At 35.6% G+C, this 24,169-nt stretch overlaps 2 protein-coding genes across 12 annotated transcripts in view; one reads left to right on the top strand and one right to left on the bottom strand.

The window, feature by feature from the left end:
* Positions 1–574: 574 nt before the first annotated feature.
* On the top strand, positions 575–12,103 carry LOC120623938. Its single transcript, XM_039890230.1, has 5 exons — positions 575–648; positions 1,499–1,711; positions 7,500–10,414; positions 10,583–11,069; positions 11,518–12,103. The coding sequence occupies exons 1-5, from the start codon at positions 575–577 to the stop codon at positions 12,101–12,103; spliced, it is 4,275 nt and encodes a 1,424-aa protein (XP_039746164.1).
* Positions 12,104–13,319: 1,216 nt separating this feature from the next.
* The window catches only part of LOC120623596 (MAP kinase-activating death domain protein), a 52,567-nt gene continuing 41,717 nt past the window's right edge, over positions 13,320–24,169 (bottom strand). For all 11 annotated transcript variants that reach the window (XM_039889642.1, XM_039889643.1, XM_039889648.1 and 8 more), the window contains one exon: positions 13,320–15,321. In XM_039889642.1, coding sequence (XP_039745576.1) covers positions 15,141–15,321 — 181 coding nt within the window. In that variant the 3' untranslated portion in view covers positions 13,320–15,140. The remainder of the gene's footprint in view (positions 15,322–24,169) is intronic.

Raw genomic sequence — 24,169 nt, 5'->3', positions numbered from 1 at the left:
AAGGACATTTGAAAGAAGCGGCAAAATTGAAATAGGACGAAAATCGGAGAAAAATGCAGGGTTGGCCTTTTTAGGTAGAGGGATAATTTGAGCCTTTTCCAGGCTTCGGGAAATTTGCTAGTCATGATAGAATGATTTAGAATATGGGTTAAGACAGGGGAAACAACATCAAGAATAGGAATGACCATATTACGGCTAATGCAGTCAGTACCAACAGCATTCGAGGTGATGGACAGTATGCTTTTCTTAGAATTTGTCTTTCTAATGAGAATGCCATTCTAACAGAATTAGCTCAGTCAACAATTGAAGTACCTCAAAATACCGAAGTAGATGCAATTCTCCAAACACCAAAATCATCTAAACGCCCTGAAAGAGCAAGAAAGTTCAAGTGTCAAATGTTTGACAACTGTAATTTTGGATAAAAAAGAAGAGGTAATAGAAAGCTCTTAGCCTCAGCCTTCTACATCAGGGAAACCTGCGCGAAAAACTAAGGAATCTAAGGCTCAAGAGAAAGAAGATGATTGGGAGTGTGGGTTATGCGAGGAGTTGAACTAAGTGGATGTAAAATCGCCAAATGGATCCATTGTTCCTCACGCCGTACCACGAGATATGTGTGTCTTTTCAGGATATTGATCTTGAAGATCAGCTGTATTACAGATGCGACATTAATAAGTGTATTATCAGTTGTTCTAGATTGAATTTAAAAAAAATTGGACTTTAATTATCATCACCAAATTTCCTACCTAGCATCACCAATCTACCGAATCATATCACCAATATACCTAGGGTTAATTTTTAATTAATATGAGAAATATTAATTCCTTCAAGTCTAATAATTATTTATCTTAAGTGGTAGATAATTGAATGACAATATACGCAAATACTTCTTTCTCTTAGCCAAATTCCTATCAACTTAAATTCACATTTAACATTTTTATTACCAATATACCTTACTTTACACATTGTAAAGGGGTGCGGGTTTAATATATCTGGCATACCATCCTCTAACAGGTTGACTCACTTCTCAAATTGAACTGCAAGCTTAGCAATTTTATTTTGATCTTTTTGATGTAGTCCAGAAGCAGCAGTTCGATTTTCTATTCCCAAAAATCTTTTTTAAATAAAGATTTTAAATCACGGCATTACTAAAAACGATGTAAATATAGTGGGTTATATGACATACTAATTAATACTTACAAAATTAGCAAAGAACACGACAAAACGAAAAAAAACCGGGACGTAAAGAGTCTTTCAGCTTTCGCTTATCAAAGTTTGTCTTGAAGATTATATGTGTATTTTTACTGTAGTATCAGCATTCATTATGTGCATACCTTCTAGTATATACATATACGAGAAAATAATAAAGTATAATACGTACTTGTAAATTGTTTGGTTTAATACAATCAGTGAAGAAAAGTGCGGGCCCCAAAAGTGAAAACTTGAGGAATAACCACAACAGTTTCCCTGACTGATTTCGGCCAAGGTCGTCAATCTGCAGATATTCCAACTACGCGGGAGAACGTCGTGCCACCAACTCGTTCCACCAGTGGCAAGAGAAGGAATTGTCATTTCTCTTCGTACTAATGAGTCTGGTGTGCGCGATCACAGACGTGCACTCTATATTTCCTCACTTTCATAGTCCGACTGCACGGCTGGTCCGACACGACCGGAAAGAGATCAAGCCCAGGATCGATAGCCAGATTCCGGACTGGTACTATAAATTACTTGATACAAATGCCCAATAATATGTATTAACCCGACTAGGACTAAAAAAACGATTAAGCTTAGTATCAGAAGGTTAATACGTTTTTTTTTTATTAAATTCGAAAATCTTTTTTCATTTGCCGCCAGTCTTGATCAAACCATTCATCCACCTTACAGCAGCATTCGTTACTAAAAGTTATCATCTTTCATCGAGCTTGTACCTCGAATTCAGTAAAGAATGGAAAAGTTTTAGGTACTCTTTTTTCCTTTTACTTGTTAAACTCACATTTTTTGCAATTATTTTTATTACCAAACGTGACTGCATGTTGTGCAAGAAGAGGGTACCTATAGCACTGCATGTAGATGATATAAGATGTTAAAATGTACTGGCACGACGCACCGCGCTTATTTCTGCTGCCAAGCAGCATTGCTGTCTTCAGGGCCCCAAGTCTGCTATTACAATTGTGTGTCAGTGATCGATCAGTGACTTCATAATTGTCAATTTTGGCATATTTGGTAGTCTGCTAACACAATGGTGTCATTATGGTGTCATTATGATTTTCCGATGGAAGACCACGTCAATGAACATTTGCTAGTCTGCTGCACAATGACAATTCAATGATCACACGAATTGGTAGTCTGCTAATATTTTGACAGTTCTATTGATCATTGTAAGACCATTGAGACGCAATTCTGCAGTCATTGCCTTTTAGCAATATTATTGTTGATTACAATTAAATTGTGAAGTGTGAGATCATAATATTCAGATTAAGGTGGAATATTTTTAAGTTGGCTAAGACTATTGATGTTCTTCAATACCATTTGATTGAGCGTAGCAGGCGCCGTCGAGCCCGCAGCTTGCTAAGAAACAATGTAGACTACTTTAGGATATTCCCGATGCGGAATTTATAAAAAAAGGAGTTCCTTGGGAAGCAGACTGTAATGAGTCAAGTGTGGGAGCTCGCTCCACTTAGGCATTCCCAAACCACGGTAAGAAAACAACTTTAATTTTCGTTGCTTTTTAATTAAGTATAGTACCTATATCTCAGAATATGTTATGATGGCATGGCTGTAATGATGGTATTTCTGTTGCAGTTACTGGTAGCACTAGCATTTTATGCATCTGGCTCTAAAAAATAACGATTGGGCAGAGAGCCCCCCACAATGTTTCTCAGATCACTGCCTCAAGAGCTGTGGGACAAATAACGGAGGTGCTTAACACCAAATTTAATACAAAGTGTTAAATGTCCAGAGTGATAAGGATGCCATTAAGGCTAAGTTAAGAAATTATATTTTACCAGTTATATGCTGAGTACTTTACCAAGAAGAATGCTTTTTCAGCTTCTATGAAAAAAATTACTTCAGATATCATAGATGGGACACATGTGGCAATAATAAGGCCAAATGTTCATGAAAGGCAATATTATAACACTAAGGTATTCCATTCCCTAACTGTTATAATAGTAACTTTAATATTGAACTCATATTTTAATATTATGTGATATATCTAGCCAATAATCTTTAGTTTATTTAACAATCTGTGACTCAGATTTAAATATATTGTGCCTGCAACCCAGGCTCTGCTCTTAACTCCAATGTGTGGCAGAGTCACCCACTCAGTCAACACTTAACTCCATTAAATGATAATGGGGCATGAGGTTTTTTTTAGGTATTACTTATTTTAGGTTTTTTTAATTAATTCCAATATAGATTTTTAACTGTCAAGGTTAATATTGGTTGGATTTTCAGGTGAGTTTTTCCTCTGTGGAAAACTATGATGACCACAACTTAAATACTATAGAGGGGAGATACACCACACTACTCTATGCATGAAACTTGTGACTGTATGCAATACAGTAGAGCGCTGTAAAAGTATATTGGAATAATGTTTCAGGTAAAGTAAATAAAATGCTTTAGATAGCATGTTAGGGTCTCCTAGATTGAAAACTGTAGTAAATCATGTACATAGTTTGATGGTCAAGTGTTTTATTTCCAAATATCTTTTTCTGCAGATGCATGTTGTGTTTGGCACAATATAAAAGCCACAACACAATTAAAGCAATTTTTCTGCAAGAGGCATTTAACTTTTGTGTGTTATTAAAATTATTTTTATAAATCTATGAGGAGACAAATAATACAAGTTAATGAAGATAAGACACTGAACAATGATTTTTATTTACAGTAATTTAGTTTACAAATGAATACATGTACAAAATGAAGACTCTTCAGCTGGCTTCCAATAAAAGCAGGAGGATATAATTTTTTCTTTAAATAGCAAATTTCATTTTGAAATCCAAACCTTTATTGTTACCCTTTTTATATTCATTCCAAGAATTATTTATTTTATCTGATGAAATTCCTTATAGATAGAGGACAGAATTCTTCAACAGATAACAGCAAATCACTTTGTTCACGATTAGAGCCGAGTTGGACAGCTCTATCACATAAGGACTTGTTTCACAGAGACTTCAACGAGTAAACCAGGGTCTGCTTGAAGGTTGGGCACTGCAGCAGGCTCTTGTCAAAAGACTGTGGACAAAGGCATATATTATAAGTATATATGTTCCAAGGGTTAAACATAGTGTTTTGTCCTATTAATCTATTGTTTTTAATTATTCTACAACAATTTTTTACTGTGTTACAGGGATGCTGGTCACAATTTGTGCAATACCTTAAATGGGTCCACAAGTTAATAAAAGATAAAAAAATTAAAAGAAAATAGAATGGAATGAAAACCTCCTAGCTTTAGTTTTAAGTTAAAAAATGTAGTTCGCACCACCATGATAAGTACAAGTTCAAAAGCACCTGTGATATGCGTACATGAATAAAGAATTTAAGAATTTTATTGATTTTTTGATTACTCCCCATATTTGTTTTTTTAAATTAAATTACCAGAGATACTGTTGAAAAAACACACCAATTTGATACCTACTTATACTTCATATCATGCTTAAACAGTACAAGATTTCATTACTTACTTTCGCTCTTCTGTGGGAATTTATTTATAAAATTTGAGCGTAGGTACGCAACCCAATGCCGCTTCGCCGGGCAACGTCCGTTATTGGTACAGCCGCAGTGTCCAGGCTGATCTGTCTAACTCTCCAAAAGCAGCGACGAAGTTTGCTTTGTTGAGCATTTCGTTTGTTTTGATTATTCAATTCAATTCAATTCTTGTTTATGGATTGTTTTGATTATAATTTATATATTTTCACTAGCACGAAATAACGTCAATGAAATTTAATGTCAATTCGACAGTTACAGATTAAATATAATTATTTTTGACAAAATTTGGCACACAAAATATTTGGATTTGGGATTCCTTCGATTGTTTTACTAAATGTGATACAAAGTTCGTCTTTAGAACACAAATCAATAACATTTAAAAATATTTATTATCAAAAATTCGCTTAATTGGACATTATTAATTAATGGTAGTTTTTTAAATTTTACTTCTCAAACACATTTTGAGCAAATGGCAACACTGATTCCCTTTCTACCACAATGCAATTATCATCCAATTGTAAGACCATTCTGAATTTAGTAGACTACGAACTTTTGGCACAATGATAATTGGATTGCAATGGAATGGTGTCATAATGACAAATCTTGTAAAATAGCAGACTTGGGGCCCTGGTCTGAACGGCGTGGTTGCCGGTGTATTTTTAAGAAGATCACACGAGGCTTAACACCTAAGGCTTATATTGATAGACAAGAGGCAGAACTTTGTATGACGCGTTCCTTACATGCCCTGCGAAGTGTTGCTAACATAGCAAGTTAGGCGATGTTTTCCATTTACGATTTGGTGGACCATCTGTATGGATCGTCAATAATTACTACTGTAATTATGATCGTCAATAATAACAGCAAATCACTTTGTTCACGATTAGAGCCGAGTTGGACAGCTCTATCACATAAGGACTTGTTTCACAGAGACTTCAACGAGTAAACCAGGGTCTGCTTGAAGGTTGGGCACTGCAGCAGGCTCTTGTCAAAAGACTGTGGACAAAGGCATATATTATAAGTATATATGTTCCAAGGGTTAAACATAGTGTTTTGTCCTATTAATCTATTGTTTTTAATTATTCTACAACAATTTTTTACTGTGTTACAGGGATGCTGGTCACAATTTGTGCAATACCTTAAATGGGTCCACAAGTTAATAAAAGATAAAAAAATTAAAAGAAAATAGAATGGAATGAAAACCTCCTAGCTTTAGTTTTAAGTTAAAAAATGTAGTTCGCACCACCATGATAAGTACAAGTTCAAAAGCACCTGTGATATGCGTACATGAATAAAGAATTTAAGAATTTTATTGATTTTTTGATTACTCCCCATATTTGTTTTTTTAAATTAAATTACCAGAGATACTGTTGAAAAAACACACCACTTTGATACCTACTTATACTTCATATCATGCTTAAACAGTACAAGATTTCATTATTTACTTTCGCTCTTCTGTGGGAATTTATTTATAAAATTTGAGCGTAGGTACGCAACCCAATGCCGCTTCGCCGGGCAACGTCCGTTATTGGTACAGCCGCAGTGTCCAGGCTGATCTGTCTAACTCTCCAAAAGCAGCGACGAAGTTTGCTTTGTTGAGCATTTCGTTTGTTTTGATTATTCAATTCAATTCAATTCTTGTTTATGGATTGTTTTGATTATAATTTATATATTTTCACTAGCACGAAATAACGTCAATGAAATTTAATGTCAATTCGACAGTTACAGATTAAATATAATTATTTTTGACAAAATTTGGCACACAAAATATTTGGATTTGGGATTCCTTCGATTGTTTTACTAAATGTGATACAAAGTTCGTCTTTAGAACACAAATCAATAACATTTAAAAATATTTATTATCAAAAATTCGCTTAATTGGACATTATTAATTAATGGTAGTTTTTTAAATTTTACTTCTCAAACACATTTTGAGCAAATGGCAACACTGATTCCCTTTCTACCACAATGCAATTATCATCCAATTGTAAGACCATTCTGAATTTAGTAGACTACGAACTTTTGGCACAATGATAATTGGATTGCAATGGAATGGTGTCATAATGACAAATCTTGTAAAATAGCAGACTTGGGGCCCTGGTCTGAACGGCGTGGTTGCCGGTGTATTTTTAAGAAGATCACACGAGGCTTAACACCTAAGGCTTATATTGATAGACAAGAGGCAGAACTTTGTATGACGCGTTCCTTACATGCCCTGCGAAGTGTTGCTAACATAGCAAGTTAGGCGATGTTTTCCATTTACGATTTGGTGGACCATCTGTATGGATCGTCAATAATTACTACTGTAACAACCAAAGGCTACAATTCATTCCCAAATATACCGTTGGATGGCGTTAGTAGTCCATAATAGATTTTAAGATCACGCTATCGACTGTACAACTCCAAATGCATAAGACGTGAAGACTGTGAGAACCAATTGGCTACTTTTAGTTCCTAAATATATAACTGGATGGCGTTAGCAGTTGTTGATAGATTTTAAAATCGCGCTATCGACTGTACAACTCCAAATGTATAAGACCTTGTCTAACATTTAGTTTGCCATCGGATCACAGAATCAGATATTGCATTGACGGCGTTTCGGCTCTCAGCTGAACACCCTCGATCCTATCTGATAAGTACGGTTCTGTTAGTGCACATTGTGCCACGCGCGATTGCCTGACTACACAGCTCTCTCTGTACTTCTTTCTCTCTCTTGTCACGTGTACTCTCACTGTAACCAATAAAGTTACCTTCGTGAGACCACCGCTGTTTTCCTAAGTCTGAAACCCCGCAAGCCCTACTACAAGTGGCGCCCAACGGCAAAAATCTGCAACTCTGGACAACAAACGAAGACCTCAAGGCTCTCCGCCGCAGCCGAAATTTGTTGTCACACGGGCCTGTCGGAGTTCAACTGTACGTACGACCAAAACTTTAAAGAAGATGCCTTTATCAGAAGAACAATTTAAAACTCTACTGGCAGCAGTGGGCGGAGGTACCAAGAAAGGGTCTTTCGCAGCGTGCACTACCTTCTACGAAGGGGAAAGACAGAGCAATGCTGTGGAGGCTTTCCTAGCTGCTGTTTCAGTCTACAAAGAAGTTGAAAGGATATCTGATGAAGATGCAATAACTGGTCTCCCTCTTGTCTTGAAGAAGGACGCAGCAACTTGGTGGCAAGGAGTCAAGGAAGGCATCACACAGTGGAGCGATTACAAAAAGAGGCTCCGCCATGCTTTTGCTCCAAAGAAGCCGGCTTATATTATTTACCAAGAGCTCATTGGGGTAAAACAGGAGCATAATGAGCATACAGAGAAATTTATTGCTCAAAAACGTATGTTGTTAGCGCAGTTACCAAAACCGGAACACACAGAAGAACAACAGCTAGACATGATATTCGGACAACTTAAACTGTCCATTAAGGAGAAGGTGCCTAGAACATCAATTAAGACATTTGATGAATTATTGGACAAAGCTCGGGCAGTAGAAGAGGTTAGTAAGGATAGAGAATTCGTAAGAGCAGACAGAGATACGAACTTTAAGGAGAAGAAAGGTTTCATCAAAAGGGAACGGTGCAACTTTTGTAAGTTGATGGGCCACAAAACTGAAGAATTTCGCAAGAAATTAAAAGCAGAACAAAATTTACTCTCTTCTAATTCATCGGCACATACACCAAAAAAGCCTATTGCAACCACGTCTTCCCAAGTCCCTTCACCTACATCACCGAAATTTTCTTGTTACGGTTGCGGCACACCAGGCGTGGTACGCAGCAATTGCGAAACCTGCACGAAGCCGAAGCCAAAGGTACCGGACGAAGAGATTGGTTTTAATTCAGTCAACGTTCAAACAGACTCGCGATCTCGCCCTGGTTTTTACATCGAGATCGAAGGCATTACAGGCACAGCATATATAGACACCTGTGCAAAGAGCAGTGTAGCATCATTTGAACTGTACTGTCGCTTAAAAAATAAAGGTTACCACTTTGAAAAAGCTAATGTATGGATAACACTGGCAGACGGCCATAGAAGAAAGCAAGACGTACTAACAGTCAAGGCTCTGGTAACTTTAGATGGACGGACAATTCCTACAACGTTCATTGTGTTGCCTAATTCCAGAGAGAACAAGACACTACTTGGGGTTGGGTTTATACAAGACGCCAGAATGCTATTAAATATGGCTCAATTTACGTACCAGTTTCTGGACGACCCATATATTGAGCATGAGTTATACAAGGAAGATTTCGCTGTCTTTAATCGCAGTATTCTAATGGATAACTTACACTCACCTGTTGTCGATACCGAGCGAGCTTACTGTCCGGTAAGTAATATATCTGAAAGAAATTCAGATCTTACTTACCAAATAACGGAATCAGCAGCTACACCAACGGATAGTTCAATCCCTTACCGATTGCGACGTCTGGACTCGCCCGAAAAGAAAATAAAGACTTTTGATGGGTACTCACCACGATTTGCAGACGCAATGATGCGCGATGCCCAGATAAATGTGCATCGCATGTACGGCGAACTAGAACTGTCACCAGAATCAGCATCCTTGTTTCCAAACTCTTATACTAACATAGACATTGCTATGTTAGAAGTAGACTTCACAAATACAGTACTAGAAAATAGCCAAAAAGAAGCACTGAAACAATTGCTAGACACCTATGAAGATATTTTCACTTCGAATGGTCAGCCCACAACGATAGTCGAACACTGCATCGAAACCATAAATAATACACCGATTTCAGTACCACCATATCGTCTTTCACCGCCTCGTAAAGAAATCCTACGAAAGAAAATTAGCGAAATGTTAAATGATGGTATTATCGAACCATGTGCGTCACCCTGGGCAGCACCGGTTATCATGATACCAAAACCAAATAAAGAAGTACGACTTTGTTTGGATTATCGACGCTTAAACGCAGTAACCATACCAGATAATTACCCAATGCCTCGCATGGATGATCTGCTGCATGAAGCCAAACCAACACCATTCATGACGACGCTTGATTTGAAAGCGGGTTTTTGGCAAATTAAAGTTCGAGATGAAGATCAGAATAAAACAGCGTTTGTAACGCCGTTCGGAATTTTCAAATTCAAGAGAATGCCATTTGGCTTAAGAAATGCGCCAGCAACCTTTCAAAGGTTAATCGATGGCTTTAGAGCGGTTTTTCAAGACGTAAAAATGCTAGCGTACCTAGATGATATAATAATAATGTCGCCAACATTCGAATCACATTTGGGTGATTTAACCAAGGTGTTTGATCAGTTACGAAAATATAACTTGACAGTAAACATCATAAAATGTCGTTTCTGCTGCCCAACTGTAAAATATTTGGGTCATTTAATTACCAAAGAAGGTCTCACCATGGATCCATCAAAAACATCAGCAATAGTTAACATGCCAATTCCCAGTAATTTAAAGCACTTAACTTCCTTTTTACAAACCTGTTCATGGTACAGAAGATTTATAGCGGGTTTTGCCAAAATAGCAGAGCCACTAACACGTCTTACAAAGAAAAATGCCCAGTGGGTATGGGGAATTGAGCAACAGGTGGCATATGATAAATTAAAAAAACTTCTAACCTCAGCGCCTATACTTCGTCAGGCAGATGAAACAAAACCTTACCTTATAAAGACCGACGCAAGCAGCTACGCTATTGGCGCAGTCTTTCTGCAGGGGGAGGGCGAAGATGAGCGGCCAGTGGAATATGCCAGTAGGCTGCTATCCCCTGCAGAAAGGAATTAAAATACCACAGAAAGAGAAGCCCTAGCTGTAGTCTGGGCGGTATCAAAATTTCGAGGATATATCGAAAGCCTTCCAGTAACAGTAGTCACTGACCACCAAGCTTTGAGATGGTTAATGAATTTAAAATCACCAACAGGACGGCTGGCTCGGTGGGCATTACAATTACAATCTTACAACCTAACCATAAAATACAGCCCAGGAAAAACAAACGTTGTTGCAGATACACTTTCTCGCCCATCGTGTACAAAAGAAAACGAAAAAGATTGTGGAATATGCGTAGTAACGATAGATATGCCAAAGAAAGACCCAGCGAAAATAAGACAAGAACAAATAAAGGATGAAAATATACAAAGAATAATAAAGTCCTTAGAAGATGAAGTAAATTTCGAGAATGCCAGGTACTGGAGTGAAAAGGGATACATAATGAACAATGGATTACTATATCGCAACAGTCCATCTGTAGATACAGAAGATGCACAACTTGTGGTTCCTCAACATGAATGGATGAATGTTGTTTCAATATATCACGATGATCCACTGGCAGGTCATGGTGGCAGTGAGAAGACATATAATAGAATATCAAAGAGGTACTTCTGGTCTGGCATGAGAAAATACATTGAAGGGTATGTTAAAAACTGTGTCCCATGCCAACGCTACAAACCAGCAAATTGGAAACCAGCTGGTCTCTTACAAACTACAACGATGAATCAGAGATTCGAAGTCCTAGCGTTTGACTTATTTGGCCCATTACCACCGTCAAAGAAAAATAATACATTGATATTGGTTGTAGAAGATATAGCATCACGTTGGGTGGAACTATTTGCATTAGAAGCAGCAACGGCGAAAAATTGCGCTGCAACTCGGTTCCTAGAAGAATTTTGAGTGACAACGGTGCTCAATTTGTCAGCGCAGTTATGCAGCAAGTAGCATACTGTTTCAAAATTAAGCAATCATTCACGGCACTCTACCATCCTCAAGCGAATCCAGTTGAAAGGAAAAATCGAGATTTAAAAACACAGCTAGCGATACTTGTTGAAGGCGATCAACAGAACTGGTGTGAACATTACCGAGCATTCGTTTTGCATTAAATACAGCCATATGTACTTCGACAAACTGTTCTCCAGCATATTTAACTTTTGGTAGAGAATTAAGAACCCCTCATGATAATTTAGAAGACTTCAGACAAATATTAATAACTGAGAATTTCATACCAGAAATAACGCCAAAAATTAAACAACTGGCTCAAACTATGACAAAAGCGAAGGAAGTTCAAGAAATGAAAGAAGAAACCAGAAAACTCTATGCAGATAGAGCTAGAAGAATGGCTCCCGAATATAAGGTTGGTGATTTAGTACTAGTTAATACGCACCCAATCAGCAACGCAGCGAAAGGGTTCTCAGCAAAGTTTGCACCACGAAGAGACGGGCCATATGTAATATTAGGTCAACATGGCCCCAGTTCGTACCAACTAGCTACGAAAGAGGAACCAGATAAAAAAATTGGAATACACCACTCTTCAGCTCTCACGTTATTTCATAAACCTGAAAATTCTATAGAATTACCACAACCAGTACAACCGATACGAAGAAGAGGACGACCTCGAAAGGAACAGACACAAATATTGAGAGCTCCTAGAGGACGAGGCAAACCAGAATAATCAGCTTAATACTGTTCTATTCGCAGGGACGTCTTCGAGGACAGAGGGGGAGGTTGTAACAACCAAAGGCTACAATTCATTCCCAAATATACCGTTGGATGGCGTAGTAGAGTAGTCCATAATAGATTTTAAGATCACGCTATCGACTGTACAACTCCAAATGCATAAGACGTGAAGGCTGTGAGAACCAATTGGCTACTTTTAGTTCCTAAATATATCGCTGGATGGCTATGCAGATGGCAGTTGTTGATAGATTTTAAGATCGCGCTATCGACTGTACAACTCCAAATGTATAAGACCTTGTCTAACATTTAGTTTGTCATCGGATCACAGAATCAGATATTGCATTGACGGCGCTTCGGCTCTCAGCTGAACACCCTCGATCCTATCTGATAAGTACGGTTCTGTTAGTGCACATTGTGCCACGCGCGATTGCCTGACTACACCGCTCTCTCTGTACTTCTTTCTCTCTCTTGTCACGTGTACTCTCACTGTAACCAATAAAGTTATCTTCGTTAGACCACCGCTGTTTTCCTAAGTCTGAAACCCCGCAAGCCCTACTACACTACCTATTAAAAAAAATATCCCATATATGTTCCCTCATATATTTAGGTACGTCAATTAACATTTCAGTAGGTATCGGAGATTAGCTAGAATGAACGACAGACTTTTTTTTTAATATTTTTTATAAATTTAAATTATCCAATTTAAATTGTCCAAAAAAGCTGTTTTTATTACATTACAAATAACTTTTTATGGATTATGATTTATTTTCACCAAAAGAATATTAAAAGCATTTGGGCATCCTGTTTCCATTTTTTAAATTAGTATTATTTGATAAGAAATTATATTACATTTAATTTTTATCTACCTACATTTATTAATCAATTGAGTACTATGTTAATAAAATGGTAAAGCAGCAAATAAAACTAGGTAGTTTATACTCTATTGTTTTATCATTTAATGAAATAGATAACTCTTCATTTTGTCAACCCTGATATTTTTATAAATAAATAGACCGGTACAAGTTCACATACCAACGACGTGTAAATATTAAAAAATTAAAATGTGGAAGAACTTAATAATTATTTTGAAAGTAATTCTACATGATAGTATCAAAGACTGGACTCAGTCACAGAGATTGCAGGTTCAAAATTGAAAAATACAATAGGAATAATTAAAGTATTTAAAAGAAAGAAAAGTTATAGAACGTAATTCATTTATTGCGGTCAGTGTGACGATATTATTAATAACTGGCATAAAAAAGCAAAACTGCAGTCTAATAAAATCAAAGTAGTTATTGATTTCCATTACAAAGGCGCAACTTAATCCTATTAATAGACCTTTTGTATAAACATATAATCTATATCTTTCACTCGTGTTACATTACAATGAAAATGACGGAATTTGATCAATAGTATAATATTATTGTATCATCCTAGGTTTGTATCCCAGTGAAATTAAAGTACTAATCCACCACGGACATATGTCAGATTTTGCGGGACATGTATATTGGACGTAAGTATAGGTCGCGTCACGCAATAATAGGATTTTGACAAGATAAAATAGTCTTCATTGTAGGTATGTGATGAAATTTCGTTTCCTTGGATGCTAATTATTTCCTTGTTTGTTATTTGGATTTAAATCCAAACTACTGAACCGAAATGGAAATTATAGTCTTGCAAATATAAAATTAATTTACCAAATCGGTGTAAATGTCAATGATCTGGCTTCTAAGGTAACAAAAATGAAATAATAGGCATTTGAAAAAATATAAAATAAAGAAATCATTTTCTAAATCAGTTTATAAATGAACTCTGAACTCTTGCAGAGGTAACAAACATAAAACAACCGAATAAAATACCTCCTCCTTTTATTGGAATAGATTACAAATACCTCTAACGGTCTTATTATATTCAGTAAACAATACGATAAGCACTTATCATACAGTTTTTATAAATCACAAAGAGTAGGGAGACCCTCGAAGCTCTTTTTACGTGGCATGACCTATACTTAATAACATCTCAATTATTGCGGTTATACCTCTATGTGTATTGAAAACGATAATAAATATTTAAATCTGTTGATCTGCTGAAAAGTTTAATCCATTGAGGCATCCTTTAATTTTATTCAGATTATTCACAACTATTCTAAAATGCACAATACACATATACTCTCTATACTTTAATGCATTTATGTAGGTGATTTATTTATATATCTAGGATAACTTACTTATGCTATATCTTTTATTTTTAGGTATAGGTAGGTGCCTACTTAAACAGTTAATCCTATCTCTGAAAAATATAACTTGTCAAATATGTTCAGTGACTATACTACAGGCAGGGTTATTAGGTTCTCTCCTATAATTAACACCATTATGAATTAATATTATTATTATCACCTATTGGTACTGGTTGAGCTGTAGGGCCTGTAGCTGTAGATAGTAGGTTTTTTTACTAAGCTACCATTCTCCCTATGCACACTATGACGACTACATAACAGATATCAAAGTCAACATATACGTAAGGTTTCTTAGATTTTTTAAAGTAGGTACAAAGAATATTATCACGGGCAGGTTAATAAGAAGTAATGGACGTTGTTGCACAAATATTTATATAAGTAAGAGGTTCGGGGATTTCAAAATTTTAAAGATAATACATTAACGACCAAATAAAACATTCAGTAAATATAAAAATACTAAATCGTTAGTATTTCCCAGAATTAAAATACACGGTAAAAAAACGCTTGACTTTTCGCTTGAATACAATTAAATCCTACTTCTGTAGAAATGGGGTTACCATTTCGGAAAAATCGATATTATCATGGCGACAAAGTTCAACATTTTCTTTAGCTATGGTGAAACATAGTTGTACGGTTAAAAGAAATTTCACTTTATTATTTGTTTAAGAAATATTCACCTTTTATTCTTTATTTTACTTAAGCTGCCCTCGGATGAATTTCATTGCATTCATACCTACATAATTATTATTGTCAGGGTAAAAGTATTTCACTGTACAAATAGTTTGGTTAGATCTATTTAGCTGCGGTCGGAGGATTGTCGGCGCGCGTTGCTGCGTTGCGGGATCACGAACTCGGCGTGGCGGGTCGCGGTGAAGGGGTTGCTCGTGAATGGCGCCGCTGGGGTGGCGGGTACGGCACTTACAGAGCCCTGCCGGGTAAGCCCGCCGCGTCGCACTGGACTCGATGTTGGGGAACTTCTGAAATACAGATCATCAATATCAGCCTTTTTTTATTCCACTATTAGCACTAAAAAATAGAAATTCTGAAAAATAAGAACAAAGTGTCTGGAAATTCCTATATAACGGAGGACCTATCGAAAGAAACACTACAAAAACGCAAAGAACTAAGGAACTAACTCAAACTAGAAAGGGAAACGATGCCTATATACGCAACAATAAGGTCATAGTAAAACTTCACTCGACAAGGAAGTGGTAAACCTGCCCCAGGAAAACTAAAAAGGACCGATGCATTTGCATATCTGAGGTCTAGATCGCATTCGTTATTAGAGACAGATACATATAAGGCTTAGGACATAGTAGACACCGGTAAACGAAGAAAAACCATAGTAAGGAAAAAACAACATAATAATATAATGAAAAAACAAATCACCAATCCGGCTAGTCGAGGGGATTTAGACCCAAACCCCCAGATTCACTCTTGAAAAATAAAAAAACCATTACATACAACGATCACATAATATATTTATCTCAACACTTAATACTAGAACACTACGGACACAAGAATCACTATTTGAATTAGAATATGCTTTAAAACCAATTAAATGGGATATAATAGGCTTAAGCGAAATTCGGAGATTAGAAGAAAAAATCGAAGAATATGAAGATTACATATTCTACTATAAAAATGAAATAGCGGGGTTTTATGGTGTAGGATTTCTAATGAGAAAACACCTTAAAAATGACATCCAAGAGTTCTTTGGAATTACGGACAGAATAGCAGTCCTAAATATTAACCTACCCTGTAATAAACATCCCATATCCATAGTCCAAATATGTGCACCCACAGAAAACACAAATGAAGAAACCAAAGACACTTTTTATAACCAACTAAACTTAACAATGAGAACTGTATACAACTCAGCTATTGTAATGGGCGACTTCAATGGTCAAATAGGTAAAATAATGAATTCAGAAAGAAAATTGGTTGGACCTCATTCTTCTGAAAAACGGGGACTCATAGATTTTGCTCATGAACATAACCTATGCGTCATGAATACCTTTTATAAGAAAAAAGCTAATAGAAAATGGACCTGGATTTCTCCAAATGGTAATGTAAGAAATTAAATTGACTTCATTATGACTAACATACCAAAATATTTATGGATGTTTGTGTCATTAATCAACTCAGCTTTAACACTGACCATCGGATGGTACGCGGCAGACTCCATGAATCACAATTAAAACAAACTAGGAAAAATATAAAATGTATCAAACAATACGTGAGCCTTAGGATACCAAAGCCTGATTTAAGAGATTTCGAACAGGCGCTACAATCCAGAATAATAGAAATGAAAAGTACACAAGAAAAATATGATATCTTCGAACAAACTATAAAAGAGATAGAAAATAAGAATGCCCAGAATAAAGCAGTTCAAGATAAAATGGGAAGAGAAGCAAAGGAATTATAATGTAACGGAGTATTTTAAGTAAAGAAAAACCAAAAAATATAGAAAAGAAAGAAATAATATAAGTAAGATAATTAATGAATCAGTTAGAAATCATAGGAAAAAAGGTAGAACGGAAAGGTTTTTATTTCATATAGAAACTACAGGAGGCGTCTGAAAGGCATTTATAGATTTAAAAGAAAACATTACCTGGATCCAAAAGATCAGAAACGAAATAAAGACAAAACGAAAAGGCTTGAAATCCTAAAATCAGCAACAATTTTCTATCGCAACCTGTACAGTGACCAAAGCGCAGACACAGTATCACATTTTGATCGCGACGACAATGAGGAGGAAATTCCTCCGATTATGATAAATGAAATAGTCAAGCCTATCCTATCCAAAAAAGAAGAGTAAATCACCAGGGGAGGACGGATTATCTAACGCACTTATAAAAGGTATATCTCATGTTATACAGAACAATCTGTTACACTTGCTTAACGAAATTTTGGAAAAAAAGAAATACTGGCTCAATAGGCTTCATCAATGATTATCTAACTTTATAAAAAAAGGAGACGAGACGAATGAGACGATATCAACAATTGTAGGCCCATTAGTTTTATGTCTCACCTATATAAAATAAATGCAAAAATTTTACTCGATCGGATTACTAAAGTATTAGACGAAAACCTAGTTATAAAAGATATGTTATTCATTTTTAATAGATCTATATTGAAATCTCCACAAACGATTATTTTCTTATTTTTAAAACATACCTTATCAAGGATGGCTTCCAATATATTAAAGAAAGTCTCATAGAGATGTAAGCTATTATTAGGAACTCTGTATACACAAATTATTATTATTTGGTGTTTCACTAATTCTATTGAACTTATTTCAGTTATATTTGAGATGCTAAGCTTATTTCATTCTTTAATAATTTTAAAGACTAAGCCGTTTTTAACTAGTATACAAGAACCTCCATTTCTTTTGTTTGTGGCATAAAAAGAGGCTAGTGTATATATATAAAGCACTAAGGTTTCGTGTTGTCATATTATGTTCCGTTATACAAAGTACGTCTATTGGTTTACCGTTTTCATTCAACTCATCGAATTGGGTTGTAAAAATATCGGATTTCCGCAAATATAAGTAAATTTTTGAATTTTGGTTCCGCAAATATAAGTCAATTTTTGAATTTTGGTTTCATAAGTAGACAATATTTTTTTAAGTTCACTGTTTTCGAGCGAGATATTTTCAATCTCACTTTCGGCTACTTCTAGCTTCATTTGCAGACTCTTTACCTCATTTTCTAATTGAGTAGTCCACTTGCAAACCACGTTATGTTAAAAAAAAAACATTTTTTATCCAATGGCGCCAATCGGTTAAGGATTTAAAATATTAACGTCAGCATTTAATATACTGTGTTAAAACTCGCTATGATAAGAATAAAATGGGATTGAAATCTCAATACTTTTGCAAAAGTCGTTATGTTGATCGGCAGTCCACTTTCAAAAATCGCTAAGTTTGTATTAACTTGCAAACGACGCTAAGTTGCGTGGTGACTTTTGCAAAAGCCGCCATCTTGAGTGCCAGTACGCATAATACTGTCGAAGTGCATGCACGCGTTGCTTTCTTCAGATACTGCAGGCTTTTAAAAACGAGGTATTTTCTATTAAAATTATCATGGAGTATCAAGAACAAGAAGTTGTTTTGGCACCAAACAGAAGAGGACGTAAAAAGATAGCTGATAAATCTACATGGAAGAGAGAACTTGAGAAGTCGAAACGGTAAGATTATTATTTTATGGTTACCTTTTGTAAATAGGATAGATACCTGGTTATTTGCTGGGGATTTTTTTGCTCTATTGTTATTTATTAATGTGCCTATCTGTTTTGTTTTAGACATATGCCTAAGGGACTGCCAGTTATACCACAATGTGTACATGGAAATTCAAAACAGGGATACAAGTGTAACGACTTAACGGTTCAAGACTACAGTAAATTTCATCGGAATTTTTATTCAACTTCAGTTAAAGTCACCCAAGATACTTTTTTATTAAAATACTGTACAGCGCAAACTCCTAAAAAAGAAGGAAAGAGAAAATCCCAGACTATATGCTATTTTATACCAAAGCACGAAAATTTGGCTGGAAGACGCCGCGTCAAATTAATTAAGGTGTGTCAAAAAGCAATGACCACAATTCTGGGAATCTCTAGGGACAGAATTCAAAGAATTTGTAAACAGCATTTAATCACGATGGCAATGCCGAAAGAAAGAAGAGGAGGTAATAGAAAGTCCAATCTGTATTCTGATCGCACAGAATCCGTAAAATCGTTTATAAAGGGACTTGAAGCTTTGGAATCACATTATGTTAGAGGAAGATCTACTGTGCAATATCTGAGCAGCGATCTAAGTATAAAAAAATTGCATAAACTTTACAACGATGACGCTCAGAATGTGTCAGTGAGATATGAATTTTTCCGACGTATCTTTAACAAGTACTTTAATTTGAGTTTTAAGTCTCCCGCTACAGATGCATGTTCTAAATGCATTCAATTAAAAGAAGTTATTAAAAGAGAACGCGACACAGCAAAAAAACAGCTGCAAATAGCTCAGCTTCGTATTCACAAGCTAAAGGCCAAATGCTTTTACACTAGCCTCAAAACACAAGGCGACAACGAAATAATTTTCTCTTTTGACTGTCAAAAGAATTTGGTTTTACCAAAAGTACCAGACCAGAGTGCCTACTTTAGCCGACAATTGTATACGTATAACTTAACAGTATGTCAAGGGCCATCTCGTGGGGCTCAAAACTGTTTAAACACATTTATTTACACGTGGTTGGAAACTGAGGCAAAGAAAGGATCTAATCAGATTGCTTCGGCGGTATTTCATCGGCTAATGAATACCAATTTTGAAGACACTGTTAGTCATATTAAATTATTTTGCGACGGTTGTGGGGGGCAAAATAAAAACTCAATTGTTTTGGGAATGTTGGCATATTGGCTAAAAACAAAAGCTCCACGTCACATCAAGAAACTTACGCTGATATTCCCTGTAGTGGGGCATTCATTTTTGCCCCCCGACCGTGTATTTGGAAATATCGAAAGAGAAATACGTCCTTTAGAAGTCATTGTGGAACCCCAGACATATTTTGATATTTTTAAAAAGTATGGTACGGTTCTCAGACTAGGCAGCGACTTCCATTTTTATGATTGGAAATCAAGCGTTAAAAACGTACTTAAGTTACCTGGATCTTGGCACTTTCAATTTAATGCCTCTAAAAGATTCTTTTTAAGAAAGGATAAAAATAATAGAATTGCCATTAAAGGGGAACCTAATTATGTATCTGAGGTAATAAATTATGGCAACGTTTGCAAAAGAGGCAAATCATTCGAAAATATTGTGCCCGTTATGATGAATGTTGGAGTTCCAGTAAAACCAGTAAAGTTAAATGATGTGCGAAATCTTTTGAAAAAACATTTCGGTGAAGATTGGGCTTCTTACGATTATTTACAATATTACAATTTTCTTCAAGAAGAACCAAATGAGACTGTTATAGAAGAGACTGATAATGAAGAAACCATAATACACGAAGAAATAGACTTAAGAGTGTAATAATAGATAAAAATTGTAATTTCTTAAGAGTAGAGGAAAATAGAAGCTTATATTTGATTATTTCAAAACTGCCTATGTTGATTGCATACAACTGCAAAACTATCTATGTTAAAAAATCTTTTGCAAAACTAGCTATGTTTAATTTTAAAATGCAAATTAAATGATTATTATGAAAGAGTGATTTTATTTGCTAACATAATTTAATTCGATGTGCTACTAAGTTCATGTAATACACAAAAAAATGCATCTTAATATCGTAATTTTAAGTCTAAACATTTTAATTAGTTTTCTCAATTAATTGCTGCATAAACTTAACGGGGTTTGAAAGTGGACTACTCAATTCTTCTATTCTATCATAAGTGTTGATATTTAGGTCGGGACAACTCCTGGCAAGCTTACTATTCGGGGACGAGATGTCAGAGTCTTCATTCATCAGCGATTCAAATGTGTTATCAGTTGACACATTAATTATGAATTTGTTTCTAAGAGTTACATTTTCGGTGCTTGTGGGAGTCATTGTATAATGCTGAGGGGATGATGTAATTTTCATAACTGGTCGTAATACGAAAGGTGGAGTACTAATACAGCTTTTACATTGTTTGGTGCAAATTTTGCATATCCAACTGTTTTTCTTTTGCAGACTCAATACACAATACTTCTGGCCTCATTACACAACAGGCCATGGAGGTTCACAGGGTACCTGTTTAAGCTGGCCCAGAGACCGTTCTGTGTTTGAGTCTACTATTGAAACAATAGAGCATATAATTTTAGAATGCCCCAGATTTGTAATCGAAATATAAAATAAAATAAAATAAAAAGCCTTTATTCTACTACCAATTATTACTAAGCATTATTACAAATTTGAATTTATTTGATAAAAATTATAGATAGTTAATTTTGTTATGTCTTTTAATGTCTAATTCTTAGGTCTTATTTAAGGTAGGAGTCGCCATATCGGCGTAGGCCTCCCCCAAGTGTTTCCAAAGATCCCGATCCCTACACTAAGTCCTCCAGTCTGTGCCAATTTTCTGCGCAAAAACGTCTCTCCACCTTTTCTTTTGACGACCTTTTTTCCTTTTCTTGTCTCTAGGTATCCGTTCAGTTAGTCATTTAGCCCACCTTGAGTCATCCATTCTACAAACGTGACCAGCCCATTTCCATTTTAGTAGCCTAACTCTTTTTGTTATGTCATATATTTTTGTTCTCTTTCTAATATTTCTTGTGCTCACTCGATCCTTTATTCTAATTCCTAGTATACTCCTTTCCATCTTTCTTTGACAAATTGCTATTTTAGCCTCGTCATCCTTTCTAATTGACCAGGTTTGGCAGCCGTACGTGAGTGATGGCATGATTATATTTTCATATACTTTTCTCTTCATGCTAATACTGATTTGTTTGTTCTTCAATATTTCCTTTAGACTCCAATATTAATTTCAAGTTTTTGCAATCCTTCTTTGTATTTCCTTTCCTGGTCGATTTTCAAAGGATAATAATTGGCCCAGATTATTATTTGACAAACTCTATTTTTCCGCCTTCTAAGATGATATCTTTGGTTTTACCATTGTTAGTTTTTGTGGGGTTTATTGTCAGCCTATGGTTTTGCTCTTAAGTTCAAATTATCGTACCATTCCTTCCAGCGCATTTAAATTTTCAGCGAAAATAACTATATTATCTGCAAATCGTAAGTGACTAAGATAAAGTCCGTCTATTCTCACTCTTTTATCTGCCCAGTCCATATGTCTGAAGACTGATTCTAGCACGGAAGCGAAAATTAGCGGTGATTAAGGATCGCCTTGTCGGACGCCTTTTCTAATGGGAAATTCTTTGCCTTCCCTTTCTAGTTATATCTTTGCACTTCATTTACAGTATATGTTGTGTATAATGTCAACGTAGGTTGCGTTCACACCTTGTTGAAGAAGTGCCATCCATATTGCGTTATGCTTTAAGGAGTCAAGGGCCTTTGTAAAATCTATAAAACGCAAGTAAAGAATTATTCCATATTATCCTTAGCTTTCTCTATAATTTGCGTTACCGTTTTCAATGGTTAAAAATTTTTTACTTTAACCTGCCTCTTCAGTTGGTTGATTTTCCTCTAGTCTTTAATATTCTGCCCAAGGTTATCTTTGAAAATATTTTATAAATGTTCGATATTAGGCTAATTGGACGATAGTTTTTTAAGTCACTTCTGTCTCCTTTATTTGTGTAACAGTATAATTTTTAATTTCGACCATTGTGTAGGTGTCATAGCAGTACTCAGGATGTTGTTAAATAACATTTCGAGTGGTCTCTGTAAGATTTCCAGAAGTCATTTTAATATTTCATTTGTAATATTATCTCCCCAGGTGATTTGTCATTTTCTGTCTTGTCTCTTAGTTCTTTGAAAGCTTTGCGCAATGCACCGTTTTTTGCTAATTACTTTTCAAAGATCTGTTTTCTGTGTTGTGTGAGTTTCTTTTCATCGGTTATTTTTCGGTTAATTTTCTTACTAATCTCTGCTATTTTCAATTTAACTTCTTTAGTCCTTACTTTTTTGTATAGAGAAATTCTTTCTTTTAAAAGTTCTAGGGTATCTAAGCTTATTAATTCTTTTTCTTTTGTTTTATTCCTTAGTAATTGTCTAAGCATATCTGTAATTGCATTTTCAAAATTAGCTTCGAAGGGACTCCAAGAGTTTATTTTTCCAATCTATTCTACTTTCTTTGCTAATTATTGGTAAATTTCTTGTAATTTTAGGAGCTGTTTTCTTTTGCAAAGGATCTATTTTTCTGCACTTTGAAGTCTAACCTCAGCGTATCATACGATGGTTAGTGTTGAAATTTAAGCTTATGACAATTTCAAAGCCAAGGACGTGCGTTGGTCGATTGGTTAGAATAAAGTCAGTCTCGTTAAAGGTTTTCCCACCTGGTGAACGCCAAGTCCACTTTTTATGTGATTTTCTTTTGTACATACAATTCAAAATCTTAAAATTATTTTCTAAAGGAAATTCTATAAGTTTTTGTCCACGATCACTTCTTTTGCCATGCGAGAAATATCCAAATATCCTTTCTTCTCCTTGTTGTGATTCACCTATTTGCGCATTAAAATCGCCCATTAGGATGACATTTTTGCTATGTGCAGTGCATGTGTCCAGAGCCGTCTCCACGTCTTGGTAAAAGAAGTCTATGTCCTCATTTTTACAGATTTCGGTTGGGGCATACACTTGTATGACTGTCCATAATGAATCCTCGGCTTTTATTTCTAATGTGGCTACTCTGTCAGAAAAAGCTCTCAGACTCAAATTGCTATTTTTAAGATGTATTTTAATTATAAATCCAACTCCGTTCCTGAATTTGAATTTGCATTTGAATATTCTTCAATGCCTTCATTTTCTCTTCTAAATTCACAGATACCAATAATGACCCATTTCAATTTTTCCACTGCGTATGTAAGTTCCATGAGTCTGCTATCTGATAAAAGTGTTCTTACATTTAAACTAGCTATGTGCCAGGATGTGAGTTTCCATTGGTTTTTTCGGCGTAATTCGGTTTTCGGTTGATGGGGAACTTTTTAGGGGGGTGTTGTTGGTCCGATTCCTCCACTGGGACCAGCCGGCTTTGCTTTGCGACTTTGCTGAGGGGGTTATTACCATCTCACATTGTCATTAGAAAAAATTTAAGAAGCAACCTGGTTAGAGCAATTGTTTACACCCAAGCTTTTTTATCGTTTACGTAATCCTTTATACTATAATAGGACTTTTCTATAAGCTTTCGCTTAATACAAACTTTGAACTTCTTTAGTGACATCCCCAAGATATCAACCGGTAA

The sequence above is a fragment of the Pararge aegeria genome, chromosome 5, assembly GCF_905163445.1.
Source record: "Pararge aegeria chromosome 5, ilParAegt1.1, whole genome shotgun sequence".
NCBI classification, from domain to species: Eukaryota; Metazoa; Arthropoda; class Insecta; order Lepidoptera; family Nymphalidae; genus Pararge; species Pararge aegeria.
This window is presented reverse-complemented; position numbering and strand designations above follow the sequence as displayed.

Coding starts and splice junctions, on each gene's coding strand:
- LOC120623938 (XM_039890230.1), top strand. CDS start 575: ATGGATCCATTGTTCCTCACGCCGTACCACGAGATATGTGTGTCTTTT. Junction 649..1,498: donor ATTGATCTTGAAGATCAGCT/GTATTACAGATG, acceptor GTCAATCTGCAG/ATATTCCAACTACGCGGGAG. Junction 10,415..10,582: donor GCGGCCAGTGGAATATGCCA/GTAGGCTGCTAT, acceptor AATCACCAACAG/GACGGCTGGCTCGGTGGGCA.